The sequence below is a fragment of the Cavenderia fasciculata genome, assembly GCF_000203815.1.
Source record: "Cavenderia fasciculata unplaced genomic scaffold Scf_EUAJFUG01CK1KI-5, whole genome shotgun sequence".
In the NCBI taxonomy this organism is placed as follows: domain Eukaryota; phylum Evosea; class Eumycetozoa; order Acytosteliales; family Cavenderiaceae; genus Cavenderia; species Cavenderia fasciculata.
Window position 1 is genome coordinate 520,383 of NW_004457637.1, and position 22,053 is coordinate 542,435.

Genomic DNA, 22,053 nt, shown 5'->3' on the forward strand with positions numbered 1-22,053 from the left:
TATCTTTTTTTTATTTATTTAATTTATTTTCCTGGGATATCCTTTTGTTTATCAGCATCTTCAAATACTTGTCTGATAATGACAATACATTCATCCAATTGTTCACGAGTAATGGTAAGGGGTGGAGCCATACGAATAATGTGGTCATGAGTTGGTTTGGCAAGAAGTCCCTTTTCAGCAAACATTAGACAAATTTCCCATGCAGTGATCTTGGCATTTGGATCGACGACAATGGCATTGAGTAAGCCCTTTCCTCTAACGAGTTGGATCAATGGTGACTTGATCTTTAAGACTTGATTTCTAAAGTGTTCACCCAACTCTTGTGACTTTTCAGCAAGGTTCTCTACCTTTAGTACTTCCAATGCGGCCATGGCAACAGCAGAGGCAAGTGGACTGCCACCATATGTTGAGCCATGTTCACCTGGCTTGATGGTCAACATGACATTCTTTGATGATAAAACGGCAGAGATTGGCAATAGACCACCTGAAATGGCCTTTCCAAGCAATAAAATATCTGGCTTTACTTGCTCCCAATCGCAACATAATAATTTGCCAGTTCTGCACAATCCAGTTTGGATTTCGTCGGCAATAAATAAAACATTATACTTTTTACATAATTCATAGCATTTCTTCAAGTATCCTTCATCTGGTACAACGACACTAGAAAGAAGAAATAAATAAATAATAATAAAATTAGAATAAATAAAAATATAATAATAAATGATCAAAAAATAATATTATTCCTGTTGTGTACATACCCAGCCTCTCCTTGAATTGGTTCGACAATGAAACCACAAATACGACTGCCGTGTTGTTTTAAAACTTGTTCTAGTTGCTCGGTATTGTTATAATCAATCTTTACAAATCCACTCAAGAGTGGACCATAGTTGGAGTATGAAGTTGGATCGTCACTCAGGGAGATGACACCAATGGTTCTACCATGGAAACATCCCTTGCAACTAATTATAATAGCTTCATCTTCTGGAATTTGCTTGTGAACATAACCCCATCTACGTGCCAATTTAATGCCAGTTTCGACAGCCTCGGCACCAGTGTTCATTGGGAGTACCATTTCATAGCCAAAGAAATCGGTAATGTATTTGGCATATTGTGGGAATACTTCATTGTAAAAAGCTCTTGAACTCAATGCACACTTTTGAGCTTGGCTTATCAAAGCTTCAACAATCTTTGGGTGACTATGACCTAGAGATAGAGATAGAGATAGAGAGAGAGAGAGAGAGAGATATAGATATATATTTATATGAATGGTTGGTTTGTTAGTATCACAATCAATCAATATACATTTTGTTATTGTATCACTGTTGTTTTATTATTATTATTCATACCTTGATTGAACAGCAGAATATGAACTTAAGAAATCATAATAACGCTTGTCTTCAGTGTCCCAAACATAGACACCTTGTGCTTTCTTGAAATACGACTGGAATTGGATGATAGGTGTGAGCAGCATATGAAGCCTCCAATTTCATCAATTGATCAGAGCTTAATGATTCGGAAATTAATCCATCTTTTTTAATCAAATCGCTTGGTGGTGGTGTTGTGCTACTGCTGCTGTTGTTAAGTGGTTCCATCTTTTTTAATATATTGTTGTTGTTGTTGTTGTTGTTGTTGTTGTTGTTGTTGTTGTTGTTGTTGTTGTTGTTGTTGTTGTTGTTTTTATATACAAGTTTTGGTATTCTATAAAAATAGAAAATAAAAGAAAAAGAGTGAGGAAAAGATAGAGAGATAAAGTCAAGTTAATAATGACAAAGGTAGGATTATAAAACAATCTTTTGTGTAATGTCTACTGCTATTGGTGATGATGCAAAGGAAGAGAAAAAGGTTATTAAAAACAAGACAAGGAATAAAAGAATAGAGAAAAGAAGATTTAAAGATAATAAATGAAATTTGGTGTAACGTAGAGAGAAAAAGAGGTATAAAGAGTAAGATTGCTGCCCAACTCACTCTCACTCTCTCTTTCTCTCTCTCTCTCTCTCTCTTTTGATGACAACTATTACACCAAATTTACCACATACACACAAACACAGACCACCCACAACAACAACAATAATATGGTTGTTGCCCTTAAAATGTGCACATATTGATTATATGCATTTTTTCATATTTAAATCTAGAGAAGGGGTGCGTGGGAGGAGAGGAGAGGAGAACAACAAATAATTTTGTACAAAAATATAATTATTCTAAATGTATTCACAAACCTGAGATCTATATTATATAAAAAGAAATATGGTGATGAGAGTAATAATAATAATAATTCCAAACTATTTAAATGAATGTTTTGTGTCTTATTACATTTGTCTAATATTTAAAAATATATATGTTGGGAATTAAATTGTATTAAAAAAAAAAAAAAAAAAAAAAAAAACTCTTTTGTTTATTATTATTATTGACAAAAACAATTGTTAAATTTCTAAAACTGGCAATCTATAAAGCGAAGCTCGAGAAAAATAAATTAAAAATAAATAAATAAAAATATCGATATTGTTGTTGTGGAGAAGAAATATGATTTCAAGTTGAGTAGTAGAGATTATCTAAAATCATATGCTATGTGTTGTTGTTGTTGTTGTAACTACAAGAGAGACACTGTTGTAATGTTCTTACTTTGAATGATTAACTGTTGTAAAAGTTAAAAGTAAAGTAAAGTAAAAAAAGAATGACTCAACACCTACCACTGACAACATCAACAACAACCAAAAAAAAAAAAAAAAGGTTGTTCAATTTAAAAAAGCCTGCAAAGAGAAAAAGAAGATCTTGGGACGAAAAATTCATTCAAGACCACCAAGATATCTTTGGAGGGTCATCTGACGAAAGAATGATTCAACAACGAGGAGGTGCAAAGATCTTTGACAAAGGAAGGCTGCACCCCACTTTTTCTGTGTACACACCATCAACATTGTTTGTCTGCAAACATTAAATAGGTCATCCAATATTTTATTTTTATTTTTATTTTTTATAGATTCTACTTTGTAGTCACACAAATCTAATTATAATTAAGAAAACATAAAAATATATAAATATATATATATATATAATATTAATATAATTATGAGTGGTTCAGAGCTACCTGAACCAACTTTTTTTTTTTTTTTTTTTTTTTTTTTTTTTTTTTTTTTTAAACATTGGAGGTTTTGGATAGGGTTTTCTAAAACTGATTGTAAAGCACTGCATGACAACATTAGTATCGTATTTAACAACAAAACACAAACATACAGACACAGAGAGAGAGAGAGAGAGAGAGAGAGACAGAGAGAGAGAGAGAGAGAGAGAGAGACCGATAGAAATAATCTTTTTAAAAGATGTCACATAAAGATAATATGACCAAGTTCTCATCATTGAGATTATTGTCTATTAGTCGTATATCAGATCATATTAATAGGGGTAGTAGTAGTAGTACTGGTTCGACCACCACACCCACATCAAACACTGGTGTACCATCTAATATTCTATCATACGATCAAGAGTCAAATATACACAAACCATTGGATCTTTATCTTCAATTTCCCGATAATTTCAAATATCACCTTCGAGTATCCAACGGTGACACTGTACAGTCTACAAAGAAAAAGCTATCAGAAGAGTTGCTTATTCAATCATCATCTCTAGTTTTCAGTCACAATGACAATATTATGATTGATCCTCTTTCCTTTTCTGATTTCGAACACATACGACACAAAGATCAAGTTACATTATTGGTAAAGGTAAATTATAAAACAACAAACAAACAAACAAACAAACAAACAAACAAACAAACAAACAAACAAACAAACAAACAAACAAACAAACAAACAAACAAACAAACAAACAAACAAAAGATGATCATATAATCATAGCATTCCTATTTTATTTACTAATAGCTATTAATTTAGATTGTTGGAAATACTCCATTCTGTAGGGAAAAAATACTATGCAATATTGAAAAGAGAAAAGAAGAGATTACAGGAAAAGTAATCATTGGAAATAGTAATAGCTTGAATGGATCACCATTGTCATCGTCACCAAAATTATCTCTACTTTCGCTCGATGGAATTGGTGGAATCTGTTCTATTGGTAGTGAGCAACTCCTCACACCAACATCTCCATCTGGTTTTAAAAGTGCTCGTAGGCATTCAGTACAACCTCCTCCTTTATCTTCTTCCTCTTTAGAAACTAGTGAAAATAATATTATTGATAATTGTAATAATAATAATCAAAATAATCAAAATAATCAAAATAATAATAATATTATTATTGGTAAAGATTCTATCCAACCAATTATAGAATCATCGTTCAAAGACCTCTCACTTTATAAAGAGGTTTCTACTTTGTCATCACAAATTCAAACAACATCATCATCGTCATCAGATCATCATACTCACAATGTAGATATTCAAAACCAAACACCACTACCATCAATAACAACATCAACAACAAAAACATGTACACAAGATGATTCATTAAAATCAGATTCATATGGTAACAAAACACCTTCTACAATGATAATGTCACCTGTTACAACAAGTGGTAGAACCCCACCACCATCATCATCATCATCATCATCATCAATGATTGTTGGGTCACCTACATCGTCATCAATGATGAGCCCATCACATAGAAAGACACATCTTAGAATTGGTTCACTTGCAGCAGATTTATCGTTGACTAGGACTCTGGAAAGAGATCACTTGCATTTTAATGATAACAATAGCAACAGTGGTGGGAGTTCTAATAGTGGACACAGTAGCACGAGCAGTAGTCATACCAATTCACCTTTAATCATTACACCTTCTTTAACAACATCTGCATCGTCGTCCAAACAAATAAGAAATATAACAAAATCATCTTTTGATCCTCCCATTTTTGATTTGGATGGTGATATATCCCAAAATAATAATAATAATAATAATAATAATAATAATAATAATAATAATAATAAGTTTACAGAGGTTAAACAAACAGAAATATCGCCATCATCATCATCATCATCATCGTTATCACCAAAGCCTGGTCTGCTCAATCCCAACGATTAGGTTGGCTAAAAAAAATAAAATATATTATCCCAAATAATAAAATTTTGGGATAATCTGTCTGTTCAATACTTGATGTTCTTGGAAATTTTGATCATCATCCGTATTCTTTTTTTGTCTATTCATACACACATAATAATGAATGTATGTATAAAGAAATATATATTTATTCATAATTCATGCAGACTTATCATTCTTTCATTGTTAGAATAAATTATCAATACTAAAAGGTAGTTATATTCGAGTTCTTACACAGAACAGTAATAAACTACTGAACCATCATCACAGCAGAAGCAGCAACTACTTTTATTTGACCAAACGGTTCCCTACTACTACAACTACTACTACTTCTACAAACATAAATACTTTATTTAATCTATCCCATCAAACAACTACTACTTTGACTTCAACTTTTAATACAACTTTAATGAATTACAAAACATCGATGTTTACAACTACAACCACATTGAAAAGCCATATAAACGAATCACCAGCAGTATCATTATCGTTTAGTGAAGAGCTACAACAACAGCAGCAGCAGCAACAACAACCACACCAAACACCATTCTATGAAAGTAGATCTGCAAGAAAGTTTCAACTATCAAAACAATTTATAGATGGATATTCTCAAAAACAAGTCCCATTTGGGTTTGGAGTATTGGGAGAGTTGGTTTATCGTCGAACATACTCAAGAATCAAACCAGATACTGGCACAAATGAGCAGTGGTATGAAACTGTAGAGAGAGTTGTCAATGGTACTTATAATATGCAAAAGCAATGGATAGAAAAGCATGGATTAGACTGGAACACCTCAAAGGCACAACAATCCGCACAAAAAATGTATGATAAAATCTTTACAATGAAATTCTTACCCCCAGGTAGAGGTCTTTGGGCAATGGGAAGTCCATTGACAGAGGAAAGAGGTCTATATGCCTCACTAAACAATTGTGCTTTTGTCTCTACCGACAATATCAAACAATTTCCATCCAAACCATTCATCTTTCTCATGGACGCTTCAATGTTGGGTGTCGGCGTTGGTTTTGATACCAAAGGTGCAGGAACCCTCATTGTCAAAGGCCCAAAATTGGATAAAACAAATTCTTTCAAAATTCCAGACTCTAGAGAAGGTTGGGTAGAGTCTGTTAGATTAACATTGGATTCTTATTTTTTAAATAAACCAAAACAAGTAAGTAAGAAGTAAAAACAAAAAAAAAAGATAAAAAGGATAAAAAGAAAAACTAATCATTTTTATTTATTTTATTTTATTTTTTTAGGTTTTTGATTATTCTTTAATTAGAGGAGAAGGAGTACCTATCAAAGGATTTGGAGGATATAGTTCAGGACCAGAGTCATTAAAATTACTTCATCATTCAATTTGTGAAACTTTGGACAAATCGATTGGAAAACCAATTACTGTTACAAATATTGTAGATTTAATGAATTTGATTGGAAAATGTGTTGTTTCTGGAAATGTAAGATGGATTAATCATACTAATACATAGATGGATTGATTATTAATCTATTTTTTTTTTTTTTTTTTATATATTTAGACAAGACAAACAGCAGAGATTGCATTTGGAGATCCAGAAAGTCAGGAATATATTAATTTAAAGAATTATAAAGTGAACCCACATAGACAAGAGTTTGGATGGACGAGTAATAATTCTGTATTTTCCAAATTGGGAATGGATTACCAATCGATATGTGAGAGAATTGTAGATAATGGGGAGCCTGGATTCGCATGGTTGGAGAATATGCAACAATTCAGTCGAATGGACAGTACTGTAGGAGATTGGAAAGACAAGAGAGCAATGGGAGGAAATCCATGCTTGGAGCAAACACTTGAATCCTTTGAACTTTGTTGTTTGGTCGAAACATTCCCAAATAACCATACCGACTTTGAAGATTTCAAAGAGACACTGAAATATGCCTTTCTTTATGCAAAGACTGTTACATTGGGTAGAACCCAATGGCCAGACACTAACAAGGTGCTACTGCGAAATAGAAGAATTGGGTGTTCAATGAGTGGTATTGCCCAGTTTATTACCAACCGTGGATTAAATCAACTCAAACAATGGTGCACTGACGGGTATGAAATGATTCAAGAACATGACAGAGCATATTCAGAGTGGCTGGCAATTCCCAAATCGATAAAGACAACTTCAATCAAACCAAGTGGAACGGTTTCATTGTTGGCAGGTGCAACCCCAGGCATGCACTATCCAATCTCTGAATACTACATTAGAAGAGTTCGTCTGCCACGTAGCAGTTCCCTATTGGATTCTTTACGTGAGGCTGGTTATCATATCGAACCAGCAGTCGACAACAAGTTTAATGTGGTGGTGGAAATTCCAATTCACTCTGGAGCCAATATTCGTAAAGCAAAGAGTTTAACAATGTGGGAGCAATTATCACTCGCTTCATTCCTCCAAAAGTATTGGGCCGACAATCAAGTCAGTTGCACTGTTACCTTTGACCCAAAACTTGAGGGACATCAATTACCTTTTGCCTTGGACTACTTCCAATATCAACTCAAGGGTGTTAGTTTCTTACCATCCATGTCTGACGAAATGATCTATGAACAAATGCCATATGAAGAGATTGATGCCCAAACTTACCTCAAGAGAGCAGCCAATCTAAAACCAGTCGACTTTAACAAATACCAAAGAGAAGCTATCGAGCCCAAACCAGATAAATTTTGTGATTCATCTTCTTGTATAATTTCTAGTAATACAACTTTACCTCGATCATTACAAGTTGAACCTGAGAATTTATAAATCAATAAATAAAAAAATATAAAAAATAATTATTATTTTTATTATTATTTTTTATTTTTTATTTATTTATATAGGAGTATTAATCGTTTCATGTTTATGAGTATTAAAAGAAGGATTTGTGCTGTTTGAAAGGTAATTTGTAAGTGGGTTGTTTTGTTGTCCTTGTTGGTTTTGCCCGTTTGTTGTTGTTGTTGTAGTGTTGCTTGAATGTGGGTTAATCAATAGATTGTTGTGGGGATTCATTGGACGACTCTTGTATGATATACATTTACATGGATTGGCTACTTGTTGTCCACAGTCGCAATAGAAATGTCCATATTTTCTGAGACCAATGTCGTGACCGGCATGACATTTCTTTGCACATTCTTCACATACCGCAATTTCGCTACGACCAAGGATCTTTCTTGGTTCACTACAAGTTCTGCATTCGTACCAATATTGTGCGTGGTAATATTCTCTTGTGTAGCTCAAAGTACATAGACCAACTTGAAGAGCATTTTCTACCAAAAATGAAATTGGTTCCAGTTCTTCGTTGCTTCCACGACCACGAGGCTGAGAAATGGCGCGGTTATATTGTTGAATTGACATGAGTTCTCTTCCCTCGCGCATAACATATTGTTGAGATCCTTCCGAACCATTACCAGTAAAGTTGTTGTTGGTTTCAAAACCCAACGGTTTCGAGTCAGAGTAGTAGGCAAGACCAGCTTCCCAATTACGATTGATTAGATTGTTGTCAAAGCAAAGAGCCTTGGCACCAGATACAATTTCAATACCAACTTCTCCATTATTGGATATCTCGTTTGAGCGAATGTTGACAATGGCGTGGTCAGAAACATAAATACCCGAGCAACGGTTTTGTATAATTTTGTTGTTGGTGATGGTTGCATTGGCACGACTATAGACTTGCATACCTGCATTTCTATTGCCATAGATGTAGTTGTTGGAGATGATACCCATGCCCTCACGGTAAATGTGGATGCCGACACGTTTGTTTTCGCAAATGTGGTTCTCTGTGATGACAGGGTTGGCCTTGATGACTAGTCGAATACCATCACCTTGGTTGTGATGAATGGTGTTGTTTGATATTTGAGGATTTGACTTGCTGATACGAATACCATCGAGTTTTTGGCCAAATATTTGGTTGTGTTCATAGATACCTTTTCCATCTTCGTGAATGTAGATACCATCTTCCAAATTGTTGCATATCTTGTTGTTTGATACTACAGGACTGGCTCCACCCCAACAGCTAATACCATCACTTTCATTCTCCTCGATAATGTTTTCAGAGATGACACCTGCAGAGTTTGTATGACAATGAATACCATATCCCTTGTTGCGATAGATACGATTCAATTTGATGGTTGGCTTGGCAGTTGAATAGACGACCTCGATCGAGCCATAACGGTTGCGAGTAAAACGATTTCCAATAATAGTACCTTCACCACCAAATATAGCTATACCTGCTTCCTTGCAATCGTGAATGATATTGTCAGAGATCCATGGTGATGCTTCTTTGCCAATCTTGACGGCAGACAATGTGGTATTGGTAATGTCACACTTGTTGATTGTAAAGCCTCCCTTTTCAATGTCTATGCAAAACCAATGGCCAGTCTGTTTGGTAGAGACATTTGTCAACGATCCATAGGGTGCAGAGATTGAGACAGTATTCGAGGTACCAGATTCAATCAATACATCAGTGTTTAATCCTTCGCCAATGATATCGACTGGTTTGTTGATGACTAAATTTTCCTTGTAGGTACCGGGTCTAATGAGAATGATCTCTCGTTTGTCGTCTGTCAAGTTTGATAGTGCCTCTGTTATCGTTGTAAAATCTCTTCTATTCTTGTAAACAAACTTTGCATTATTTAATTCAGAGTTTGGTGGTAAGATTAATACATCTCCTCTTTCATTTTTTAATAATTCTTCCCTATAAAAAAATAAATAAAAAAACAAAAAATTTATTAATAATTTTAAAAAGGATGGAATAAATCTTCTTATAGATAGATAGATAGATGATATATGTATATATAGATATATAGATAGATAGATTACCATAAAAATTTATCATTTGATATATAGTAAAAATAATGACATGTTTCTGATAGATTTAAAAGTGATCTTGAATCTAGGAATGATAGAATATGAATCCAATTTTCGTCAGATAATATGGTTGTGAGAGGATTTGATAGAGATTTAAGTGATACTGGTGTGGGTGAACTAAGAGGTGAATATAATGTGGGTGAAACGAGTCCCAAGTTTTCGGTTGCTATCGAAAGTTTTGCCTGTGTTAGAGCATCATTTGTTTGGTCGTCATAATTCATAGTCTGTTGTTCTGGTGTTGAAGGTTGGGAGTTATTATTATTACTATTATTATTTGCGTTATTTAGGTATTTATTATGTTGATGTTGAGAGCCTGAATAATAACCCATGGTTTTTCTCTTCTTTTTAAATTGTTTTGGTATTTTCGGATTTTAAAAAGGAAATCAAAATCCTTAAATCTTTTTCTCTATCTCTAAATCTATTATTATTATTATTGCTAAAGTCTTTTGTTTTATCTTTTATATAGTCTTTATAATGTGGGGTTAAATTCTACAAATATTTTTTTTAAAATACAAAAAATGGTACAATTATATGAAAAAAATTACAAAAACTATCCTTTTTTTTTCTTTCTCTTTTTAAAAAGTTGTTTGTTGATGTTGTTTTTTTTAAGAACTATTAATCTCTCTAAATTTCATCTATATATAAATTAATTGGTGTTGATTAATTGTGTGAATATGTATAGGGGTTTTTAATAATATTTTTTAGGTAAAAAATAGTGTGTACTTTTTGAGTTCTTTGTCAAAAGTAATAAAGATAATAATAATAATAATATTTATAATAATTATTAGATTTGTCGTTTTTAAAAGGAAAAAGATTTGAGGCTTGTTTGTTTGTTTTGTTTTTTTTTTTTTTCGGTTGGATTTTTTTTTTTTAAATAAAAAAATTTGAGTATTCTTCAGATCTCTTGCCATGGCAACTGACCAACCAACCTAAGAGATCCTCTTTCGAAATCACACTTTTTTTCTTTTTTTTTTTTTCTAATCTCAAACGGCTTGTGAAGATCCCAATCAAAAAAAAAACCTTGGTCTATCATTCTAATCTAGTCTTTTTGGTTTATTTACAGTTCTGGTATTTCTTATTATTTAAAAATGTTGTAGAGTAGGGGAAACTTTATCACTCTTTAGTGGAATGTCAAGAATATTTAAAATTTCTTCGCCGGTAAGTGTTTCCTTGTCTAATAATTCATTTACCAACAAATGCATTTTATCTTTATGTTTGATAATAAGAGTTTTCGCATGATCGTATTGTTTCTAAAAAGAAAGAAAGAGGATTAATAATGATGATGATTGATTTAAATAATTTAATTACATACATCTAATAAATTTTTAATTTCAAAATCTACAGTATTGAGAGTACCTTGAGACATTTTATCATGATGAAACGTGTAACCTAATTTATCAGACATGCCCCATTTGGTGACCATTGCTGTTGCAAGTTTTGATGCTTGTTGGAAATCTGAAGAAGCTCCACTTGTTACCATCTCGCGACCAAAGAAAACCTCTTCTGCTGCACGACCTGCTAGGCAAATGGCGAGTCGAGCCATCATTTGTTTACGTGTGAATTGATGATGGTCGGATTCTGGTACTTGTGAAACCATACCAAGGGCATGTCCCCTTTGAATAATGGTGGCCTTGTGTATGGGGTCTGAAGACTCTGTAAAAGCTGCTACCAAAGCGTGCCCTGCCTCATGGTATGCAGTGTTTCTCTTCGTCTCTTCGCTAATAATTGATGATTTCCTTTCTCTACCCATTAAAATATCGTCTCTTGCTTCATCAATCATTTTGAGGGTAACTTTGTCTTGACCATTTAACACGGCTTTGATTGCTGCAGTGTTGATAAGATTCGATATATCTGCTCCTGTAAAACCAGGTATTGATCTTGCAATCTTTTCTGGTTTAATCTTATCTTCATCATGTGATACTTTTGATAAATAAAATTCAACAATCTAAAAATAAAAAAATAGAGTTTATAAAAAATATTTAGATATTTTTTTTTAATTTTTTTCTTACCTCTTTTCTTCCTTTAAAATCAGGGATTGGTACAGCAATTTGTCTATCAAATCTACCTGGTCTTGTTAAAGCTGCATCGAGACTTTCCGGTGAGTTGGTCGCACCAATCACCATAATTTTATTTTCTTGAGCAAATCCATCCATCTCTGTCAATAATTGCAAAAGAGTCTCATTGAATCTAGACGAGATTCTATTTCTACCAGCTGCATCAATCTCATCTATAAAAATAATACATGGTTGTTGTGATCTTGCCAAATCTAAATAAATAAAATAAAATAAAATAAAATAAAATAAATAAATAAATAAATAAATAAATATAAATTAAATCTTTTAAAATTATTATTTACCAAATAATTCTCTGACTCTTTTTGCTCCAACACCAATATATTTTTCATCAAAACTTGATCCAGATGTATAAAGAAAAGGAACACCAGCTTCACCAGCGATAGCTCTAGCCAATAGAGTTTTACCAGTGCCTGGTTCACCCGATAATAATATGCCACGCGGTAACTTTGCACCGATTCTGTCATACTTTTCAGGGTTTTTGAGGTAGTCTACAATTTCTATCAACTCTGCCTTTACCTCGTCTATTCCTTTGATGTCGTCAAAAGTTGTTTTGTTGTTTGCCGTGTCTGTGTATTCTTTTGCGACGGTTTTATTCTTTGAACCACTTGATGTAGATACAGTAGGTGAATTTTCATCTTTTAGAATAAAGAGGAATATTCCAATCGCAAGAACCGGTATCCAAAGAATACCCCATATACGATCGCCCATTGACATTCTCATTGGACCAAATTCACCAATTCTAATGACAGGTATCATTGGCTTTTGATTTATCTTTTCTTTAACTGCATCTGGTAATATAAATGATATACTATATGGTGGTAATGTAATTGGTGGTGATGATGATGATGATGATGATGATGGTTGATCTTGTGTTGGAGTTTCAAGTTGTTTGATATGCTTTAATATATCAGATTCGCTAATTTTAGATAAAGATAGGTGTGCTCGATCTAATTTATTTGAAAATACCAATGATTTGAAATAGTATCGAACACATTCTTCGTTTGCTGCATATCCCATTGTTTCAAATCTATTTATTACACTAAAATAAAAAAAAGTTAGCTTAAATACTAATATATAGTTTAGATATAGATAATGGTTATTTTCTCATACGTTTCATAATCACCCATTTCAACCAATTCTTTGTATACAATTTCTTGTACACCATCGTCCATGGGATTCTTATCGCCATGATCAATAATCTTTAGTCTTTGTGAATAAAATGATCTACTAAAAGTATTTTCATTATTTATCTTGAATAATTTTGATTTAACAGTTGTAGTAGTCGTAGTAGTAGGGTTCTGATTAATATTACTTTTATTATTATTAACTTTAGTTTTAAATGTTGATAGTATAGTACTATTGTTGATTGTCAATTTATTTATAGTTGTAGAGGTTGTTATCAATCTCTTTATATGAGGAGAAGTTATAGTATTTTTGAGGAATGACATGAATACTAATATTATAATTATCTCTCTACTCTGTTGTTTTAAATCAAATTAATTTAAAATTTGTTTGAACATCACAACAACATGATCATTGTAGTTTTTTTTTTTTTTTTTTTTTTTCACTCATCTAGATAGTATAATGATAGAACAAAATATAAAATTAATAAGAGATAAATGGAGTAGAAGTAAAGATTTCAATGTAGAGAACTTAATAAGAGTAATACAAGACAAAGATGAAAGTGGATCAGATACAACAATCTATCTAGTTGGAACATCACATCTTTTTAATGAATCGAGTGAACTGGTTGAACATGTAATAGATGTTGTCAAACCCTCTCATATTCTCATCGAATTATCGCATGAAAGAAAACCATTATTACAATTACCAGAATCAACCATTCGATCGGGATTCACTCCCAACAAGGATCCAATATCGAGGATCCCATGGTTCACTGGTAACCTAGAGGATATTACGATCATGCTTCAAATGACCTATACATATTATTGTTTCAGACTTCTCGATCGTCCAGTTATTCCTGGATGGGAAATGAGAGCGGCATGGAGCAAAGCAAAGGCAAACAACATACCAGTTCTTCTTGGTGATAGAGATTCTGGTGCTACGGTCGACCGTATGCTTCATTCTCTCAGTTTTTCCACTCTCTTGTCCCTCTCGTTAAAGTCTGTTGTTGGTATGTGGCGTTTATCACAAATGTCACCACAAGAAATACGCGAGAATCTAAACAGTCAAATAGAGCAATCATTACATTATGGATCAGAAAATGAAAAGGTTATGTATGGTCAAGAGTTACTAGAGTCATTGCCTCAAGTAAGCAAGATTCTCATAGAGGAAAGAGATAGATATTTGGCGAGTAACCTCAGAGAGTTGAGGGACCTCAGAGACACCTCTCTCAAATTTACTCAATCAGATGGAACAAAGAAGAAACAAGTCATCGTTTCCGTCACTGGACTTGCACATCTCAATGGCATTGAAAGGTTTTACAAAGAGGACAATCAATATGATGGTATTCTATTAAGAAAGGCTTTGGAGGAAGTTGATCCACCAGGTCCAGTGGAAAAATATGGGTACCATGCTATTTTGGGCACTTCATTACTCTTACCACCAACCATTGCAACAGCTTCAACTTGTTTATATAATAGATATCGCTCTCCACAAAAGTCTTTTGGCGGAAAAACGGCATTGACTTTGGGGATTTGTTTATTTGGTTTGGAATTGTTTGCCGCAAATAGAATAATGGATAATATTAGGAATAAAATAGAATCTGCTTGTAATAAATAAATCGTATTTAAAAAGAATCCGTAAAATTGACCATTATCAAATATCAGGTTTGTATTTCAACTTAATTTTAAATTAAAAATCAATTTTTTTTTTAAACTGTTTTGAATCACAGATTTGGTTATATAAGTCATAAATAGCTTGAATATAAGTATTAATGAAACGGTATCAAAGGGAATCTACTTTTTTCAGAATTGGTATTCTTTAAAGTACCAATTATTTAGTCTCATACTAAATTTTTAGTGAGAGGTCAAGATATCAAATCTGATCTAAAACATTCTGAAAACACTATTATTAGGTGTAATACACCTATTTAAGTATACTTTAAATAATATTATTGAATTCTGAGATATTTAATTTTTAGATTTCATAAAATATTTCTAAGTACTAAGTATTTTCCTCATAAATTTTCAATTTTAGAACTTTACATTTCAAGTTAACTCCTGATATATACGATAGAAATACACTTAATTATCCTACTTTGACTAAAATAATTTTTTTTTTTTTTTTTTTTTTTTTAATAAAATCTTTGACCTCTTCATCACCGCTGAAGTCATATCACAGGAAAAATTTCGTCATGTACGATTCATACTTAGAGATTTTTAAAAGTTTTTCAGCTCAGAAAGTCACCTCAAATAATGAATGAATAAAGACAAAAGTTTGTTTAATAATATTAATTCTTTTTAATTTATTTCATTATATTTAACAATAACAAGTGTTGCAACAGCTATTGAATAGATAGATAAGATATAACAATAAAAAAAATAAAAAAAAATAATAATACAACTACGTACTTTTAATAATTGTACAATTATTTTTTAAGTATCGCTTTCTATGTCTCTATATTGTATATACTTATATTATTGTTATTTAGTAGCTGTTGTATTGTTTTTGTGTTGTTTAAATAAGTAATAATACTATAATACTCCATAATGTACACAATTCAAAAGTACTATCTATCTGTTGCTATTTTATCTCTAATACACTATATTTGCTATAATAAATCATGCTGTACTATGCTGTAATATATCGATCTTACCTTTAATGTACTATTCTCTGTATCAGCCTGTGAATTATCTCTATAAATTATATGTAGAGGGTATGGAGGAAAAAAAGTGAATGTCAGTTGGACAACGAGCACCCACCCATATTAATTTTTTTTTTAGCAAATGCACGATCCAAAGCAAGCATTAGTTGACTTTTGCTATGAAGTTTTTCATTTTTTTCTGCAAAACAAATTGTATGACGGACTATGGGGGACAAAATGTCTCACCTTAAATAAGGACAAATCGTACATGACGAAATTTTTCCTGTGTCGTCAAAGTCGAATTGCACATTCAGGTGGTGGCACCATGTGCGATGGAAGAGTATAGCAACAGCATTGACATAGCGTCTGTGATGTGTTCTCTGCTTGGTGAAGTTGAGAGCGTGGACATTCCACTGCACTCTGTTGTCGGTCCAGTCGAGAATCAACTTGCTAAACAGTGGAGCTCGTGGTTGAACGTGTATACATTCAAACAAATGGTGTATGATTGGAGATGTGTGTGTATCCCCATCGAATACAGTGTGGCATGCGTAGCATATTGTATTGGTGTCAGCTGGGGTACGTTTCATTATTCTGGCAAAGAAACGAAAGAGGGTGTCTCTTGCTGTCGTGCATTTGACGCTTGCCACGACGGCAAATATTTGCTAGATGTTGGTACCAAAGAGAGCCTCGATCTCTCTTTGACCGACGGTCTTTTGGTTGACCTTTGGTAGTCTGGTTTCTTGGAGAGCAGAGTAGATTTGCTTTAATTCGATTGGTGTATTTGACTGGTCGGGTCCCTCCTTGGCAGGGATGTGCTTTGGAAGATAGGGACCAAACTCGGTGAATGGTTTGTCGTACGTGGCACGATACAGCTGTAACCATGCTTCCCAACATGTTTGGAAGTATGTGGAGCTGTTGGTGAGGGTGCCTGGGCGTAGGTACTCGCCGAGTATATGGTTGGTCCACACCCTGCGGTACGAGATGGGGTTGTTGGAAGGGTCGGCAAGGAAACGATTCATCGTCCATGCCTTTTGCGCAACTTGTCTGACGTCCATGTCCCAGAGGCCGATGCCTCCCTTTGTCCAATGTAGTGATGCCCTTGGGCGAGCTATGCTATTTTTGTATTTATTTGTTTTGACGTAAGTAGAAGATGACGGCGAGTAGAGATACCAATTAATTAAACTGTTCAGTTCACTAATCTCTTCTGTATTTAGTGACTCGATGTACAAAAAGTATGTGAGCTTGGATAGCGAGTATGTTTTGACGATTGCCATCGCTGTAATATATTTGATATTTGGGTGATGAACAAATACTATAATGATCCTCTCTAAGCAAAACTCTCGGTTTTGCAAAGAGCGATTCATCGTTTTATTATTTATTTTCAGTGAGTCATTTATATGACACTCTCCTCTTTTCTCTGGATGTCCCATTTTCTTTGTGTTTGTTTATAGTTATTATTCTGATTGTATATTATTATTATTATTTCTATATAAATTGTTATTATTTCTTTTCCTTGTTTGTTTTGTCTTGTTTCGTGACAGCTGCTTGTTCTTGCTCGAAGATATCAAGTGCTTCACAATCTTCTACTTGTTCGTGATCTACCCATGAACCTTCGTCGATTGGGTATCCTTTCCACAACACAAAGTATTGAACCTTTTTGTTTCTACCAACCAGTTTCTTGGCAAGTATCTTTTCTACTACAAACTCCTCTTCTCCATCAACCAATACTGCTTGTGGTCTATCTAATTGAATGGTTCTATCTGGGAATTGGTCATTGTCATTCTTGATGTACAATTCCATGTAGTCAGCATTGAATACCCTATGTGTGCGGCTCGTCGATGGTAGATCGACTTCAAATGTATTCTCTCCAATCTTCTTTACAATTTTGAATGGACCAATCTTGTCCTGAATCAACTTTTTACTGTCTACCACTTGTTTGAGTAATGCGTCGCTGATCTTGTTACGATTCAACAGGATCTCATCCCCTTCTTTCAAAGTACTCTCCTTTCTATTCTTGTTGTAGTTTCTTGCTTGTTCGACTTGTGATGACAGAATGTTGTCTCTCGCAACCTTTTGGAAGTAATCTATCATCTGTTTGATGTCCATATCTTTGATCGCATGAATGTTGAATATGTTGGAAGGTGTTGTTGGTTCAAATCCATAATTGATTTCGAATGGTGAAAGTTTGGTTGACGATTGTTTAAATGAATTGAGAGCAAATTCTACAGCTGTCAGATGCTCATCCCAATTCTCCTTGTGTGTCTCTTGAAACTTTTCCATTATCTTTCTAATAGTCTTGTTGTAGATTTCCGTCTGACCGTCACCTTGAGGTCTATTCGGTGTTGACATCTTTAATTTTGTTCCAATAGCTGTCATTAATTCACTCCAAAGGTCACTCGTGAATCTCGGATCTCTATCCGACACGATTGACGATGGCAGTCCGTGTAGTCTAAAGACATTGTTAAATAATAACTTTGCAGTACCTACTGCATCAATCTCTTTAGTGCAAGCCATTAAGTGAACCATCTTGCTTAGTCTATCCACAACAACCAATAAATTGTCCATTCCATTCTTGGACGTCGGCAAGGACATAAAGTCCATCGATATGTCCATCCAATTTCTTTGAGGTATCTCTAGAGACGTCAGAAAACCCTTCGCTTTGCATTTGTTTGAACGTTGACAAATATCACAAGAACCAATGAACTTGACGATCGACGAATGTAATCCAATCCAGAAATAATTTGATCGTATCTTCATATACGATTTGGTGATACCCAAATGACCACCAATATAACCAGCATGACTTTCATCCAGTATTTTTGCAATGTGTTTCTTGTCTACCAAGATTAGACGCTTCGACAGGTCTGGTTCAACAATGAACAATAGACCTTCCTCTTCAATGATTTTGTTATTCTTGTTTCTTTGAATCTCCACAATTTCACTTGAGTCCTTGTATGACTCTACAATTTCCTTGATCCATTCGTCGGACCAAACTATTTTATATCTTCTATCTCTTGACAGTGCATCTGCCACTGTATTGGTCTCTCCAGGGATATATTCAAACTTGATATCAAATTCTCCCAGTATTTCTAACCAATTCCTTTCTCTTGCCGATAGTTGATGTTTGCTGTCCCAATATGTCAAATTGTTGTGATCTGTGTAAATCGTTACCTTTCGCCCGAGAAAGTGATGTCTGTACTTTTGTAATACATGAATTGCCGCGAGCAACTCTCGGTCAGTCGTTGAGTAGTTCCTTTCTGCCGGTGTCATCTTTCTACTTTCAAAGATGACCGGGTGGTACTCTCCATCTTCATCCAATTGAGAAACTACTGATCCCACTCCATAGTTCGAGGCATCGGTATGGATCACAAAGTCTTTGTTTCCATCCAATATCTTCATGACTGGTTTACTGGTCAGGATTTCTTTACACTTTAGTACCGCTTGTTTCCATCCATTATCTTGCAGTTCACCCGCCTTGGTCTTCTCCTTGATGGCAATTGCTTCTCGCATTGGTTCCACAAGCTCTGTGAACCCTTGAATGAATCTTTGATAAAACGATATCATTCCCAAAAATCGGCGTAATTGTTTTACGTTCTCTGGCATTGGCAAATCGACGATCGGTTTCGTCTTTTCTTCGTTTGTTGTTATGCCTTCTCCATTTATCTTGTAGCCTACAAATGCCACTTCAACTTTGAACAAATCGCATTTGCTCCCATTTAAATAAACCAAATGTTCCTCCATTTTCTTTAAAACGATTTCCAAATGTCTCTTGTGGTCCTCTTCATTCTTTGAAAATACCAAAATATCGTCAATATAACATATGACGAAAATCTCTTCGTCCTTGTTCTCTTCATAGATCTCTTGTATGATCTTGTCCATCAGGCGACAAAATGTCGCCGGTGCATTCCTGACGCCCATTGGCATCACTCTGTAATGATACACACCCATCGGTGTCTGTACCGCTGTCTTCTCTTTATCTTCCTCTCTAATTCTAATTTGATAGAATCCTTTCTTGGCATCCAACTTGGAAAATATCTTGGCACCTGCCATCTTTGTCAGGAGTACTGGGATGAATTGGATAGGGTGGTTGTCGGTCTCGGTAATCGCATTCAACGTACGGTAATCATGAACGACTCTATCTCCATTATCGACTACCAGCGACGGCATTGGATGTGTTGCCAACGATTTCTCCATCAATCCTTTCTCTACCATCTTTTCTACAAATCGGTTGAGTGTATCTATCTCTTTCTGAGAGTGTTGTGGAATGTAAATCTTTCCAATCTCCTTTCCTGGAATGAGGTTAATTTTAAATTCCACTTCTCTCTTTGGAGGAAAATCTGCATAATCATTTATGAAAATGATGCTGTACTTTTCCAATAGTCGCTCCACCTCTGGGTGACGACTTTCATCTACTTCCTTTCTCTCTCTTCTAACGTTGTTGTCCAGTTTCATATAATCTGATTCTTTCAGATTTGCTCTTGGTAAATCCAAAATTTCCAAGTCCTCTTTCTTTTCTTTAATTATATTATTTAATATGTTGATTGTTTCTCTTATCGTTGAAATTTTGTTGAGGGGGAGGATTTGGTTTCTAAATTGTATACTATTATTTATATTGTTGATTACCACTTCCTTTAAATCATTGTTCCCCAAGAGTATTTCTGTTCCAATCAACTCGATTAGGTTCTCTACCAAGAGTAACCTAATCCCAATCTTTTCTCTACCGATTTGCACTCTCGCGAACGTGCTATGATTCATCTCCAATTTACCGCCTAACGTGACGATTTTTGTGGGTGTCCGTGCGACTGCGTCTCTCGACACCAATCTACTATCGATTAACGATATCGTTGATCCAGTGTCGATGACGGCTTTCATACGACTGTTATACATTTCCACATCAATGTATAGCAGTTCTTTTCCATCATCAATTAAATTATTTGCTAGCACGGTACCCGGAGCCATTACCCGAGGGTGGGTAGATGGTCTCCAGGTCCTTGCGAAATTTGCATGAACTTGAACTACATTCTTTCAATTGCTTTTCACAACCATAACACTTTCTTTCCTTGTGTAATTGAATAATTGTGTACTTCTTCTTGTTTGTCAATTCCATAATCTTTTTTAATCTCTCTTCCCTAATCATCTTCCCTTGCTTGTCTCCTTTATCCTCTTGTTGTGTTGAACTAGTACTAGTTTTACTGGTGTCACCATTTTCAATGTTGATAGGAGTACCATTCTTCTTTTTGACCAGTACGATCATCGATTCGACCCCTTGTGCATGGCCGATGATTTCTTTTAAATCGTACTTTTTTATATTCTTGTCCAAATCATTCCAAATCTCTTGAATCTTGGGGTGACTCTTTAGTTCGTCCACTAGTTTGACGATAAATTCCAATACTATTCCTTTATCCGATAGTTGATCTTGAAATCCAACTAGAGTTTGGAACCGACTTGAGAATTGAGCCACTGACTCTGACTTGGCTTGATGTAGGCCAACAAACTCTTCCCTTTTCTTTGAGATGTTGTGGGGAGTTGCCAATGTCTGGGCCATTTGGCTGAATTCCTCCCACGAGAGAGACTGTCTTTCTCCTAGTTTCATTGCCTGATTCACCTCTGGTGAGGTAATCTTCATTGCAAGAAATAACATGTGTGTCACTGGCCATCCATACATCTCCATTGTCATTCTCAACGATCTGAGGTATGCACCCACATCTTTGATTTCATCGGGTATGAATCTAATCGATTGGTCTTGTACCATCATAAGTTGTTCTTTGGACAATCTTTTCTTTTGAGTGATAATTTGGTCAATCACTTGTGGATCTGCTCCCTCTCTGATGCAATCCAGTGCTTGTCTGAGATCAAATAACTGCTCATTCCCTAGCACTGTTGTTGATGGCGAGGATGTTGTTTGATTGTTGTTTACGACGTTTGTCGTAGGCATTGATGAGGAGGATGAAGCATTTGTTGACAATCTATTTGATCTCTGATAGGTTGTGCCTCTGTTCGAGCTTGCCTCTGAATTTGTATCACTATCATCTTCTATGCTCCCATATGATCTCTTTTCTGCTTTCTTAATCTTGATCAATTCTCTTGTCAATTCTTCATTCTGACCTCTCAGTACTAGTAATTGTCTTTGGTTCTCGATTAAACGTGTAATCCTCTCTCTTTTCGCTTCCTCTTGAACAATGAGTCGGTCCTGTTCTTCCATTAGGTACGCTAACTCCTCGTCACTCATCTGATTATAGTCTATCAGGGTTGATGCATTTGCAACCTGTTGTTGCTCGCTCCCAACACCTGATCTGTTCTCTACTGGTGAA

General features: G+C 34.6%; 8 protein-coding genes across 8 annotated transcripts; 4 read left to right on the forward strand and 4 right to left on the reverse strand.

Annotated features, from left to right (window-relative positions):
• Window positions 1-23: 23 nt before the first annotated feature.
• On the reverse strand, window positions 24-1,592 carry oatA (ornithine-oxo-acid transaminase; the record flags this gene model as incomplete). Its single annotated transcript, XM_004351434.1, has 4 exons — window positions 24-660; window positions 759-1,196; window positions 1,347-1,370; window positions 1,420-1,592. 4 exons carry the CDS (start codon window positions 1,590-1,592, stop codon window positions 24-26), a joined length of 1,272 nt encoding a protein of 423 aa, XP_004351486.1.
• A 208-nt stretch (window positions 1,593-1,800) lies between these two features.
• On the forward strand, window positions 1,801-3,005 carry DFA_10845 (uncharacterized protein; the record flags this gene model as incomplete). Its single annotated transcript, XM_004351435.1, has 3 exons — window positions 1,801-1,842; window positions 2,750-2,916; window positions 2,978-3,005. 3 exons carry the CDS (start codon window positions 1,801-1,803, stop codon window positions 3,003-3,005), a joined length of 237 nt encoding a protein of 78 aa, XP_004351487.1.
• Window positions 3,006-3,317: 312 nt separating this feature from the next.
• Window positions 3,318-5,027, forward strand: DFA_10846 (uncharacterized protein; the record flags this gene model as incomplete). The annotated part of the gene is made up of 2 exons (XM_004351436.1): window positions 3,318-3,719; window positions 3,888-5,027. The coding sequence occupies 2 exons, from the start codon at window positions 3,318-3,320 to the stop codon at window positions 5,025-5,027; spliced, it is 1,542 nt and encodes a 513-aa protein (XP_004351488.1).
• Window positions 5,028-5,162: 135 nt separating this feature from the next.
• Window positions 5,163-7,801, forward strand: ndrJ (ribonucleoside triphosphate reductase; the record flags this gene model as incomplete). Its single annotated transcript, XM_004351437.1, has 4 exons — window positions 5,163-5,168; window positions 5,233-6,210; window positions 6,299-6,496; window positions 6,575-7,801. 4 exons carry the CDS (start codon window positions 5,163-5,165, stop codon window positions 7,799-7,801), a joined length of 2,409 nt encoding a protein of 802 aa, XP_004351489.1.
• A 66-nt stretch (window positions 7,802-7,867) lies between these two features.
• On the reverse strand, window positions 7,868-10,230 carry DFA_10848 (uncharacterized protein; the record flags this gene model as incomplete). Its single annotated transcript, XM_004351438.1, has 2 exons — window positions 7,868-9,728; window positions 9,854-10,230. The coding sequence occupies 2 exons, from the start codon at window positions 10,228-10,230 to the stop codon at window positions 7,868-7,870; spliced, it is 2,238 nt and encodes a 745-aa protein (XP_004351490.1).
• A 276-nt stretch (window positions 10,231-10,506) lies between these two features.
• DFA_10849 (ATP-dependent metalloprotease) lies at window positions 10,507-13,424 on the reverse strand (the record flags this gene model as incomplete). Its single annotated transcript, XM_004351439.1, has 6 exons — window positions 10,507-10,536; window positions 11,092-11,151; window positions 11,214-11,846; window positions 11,911-12,167; window positions 12,258-13,015; window positions 13,087-13,424. The coding sequence occupies 6 exons, from the start codon at window positions 13,422-13,424 to the stop codon at window positions 10,507-10,509; spliced, it is 2,076 nt and encodes a 691-aa protein (XP_004351491.1).
• Window positions 13,425-13,560: 136 nt separating this feature from the next.
• On the forward strand, window positions 13,561-16,473 carry DFA_10850 (uncharacterized protein; the record flags this gene model as incomplete). The annotated part of the gene is made up of 7 exons (XM_004351440.1): window positions 13,561-14,707; window positions 14,959-15,013; window positions 15,080-15,106; window positions 15,539-15,562; window positions 15,812-15,836; window positions 15,882-15,926; window positions 16,057-16,473. 7 exons carry the CDS (start codon window positions 13,561-13,563, stop codon window positions 16,471-16,473), a joined length of 1,740 nt encoding a protein of 579 aa, XP_004351492.1.
• A 769-nt stretch (window positions 16,474-17,242) lies between these two features.
• On the reverse strand, window positions 17,243-21,971 carry DFA_10851 (LTR-retrotransposon skipper; the record flags this gene model as incomplete). Its single annotated transcript, XM_004351441.1, has 3 exons — window positions 17,243-20,256; window positions 20,509-20,757; window positions 20,936-21,971. The coding sequence occupies 3 exons, from the start codon at window positions 21,969-21,971 to the stop codon at window positions 17,243-17,245; spliced, it is 4,299 nt and encodes a 1,432-aa protein (XP_004351493.1).
• Between the last annotated feature and the right edge of the window lie 82 nt (window positions 21,972-22,053).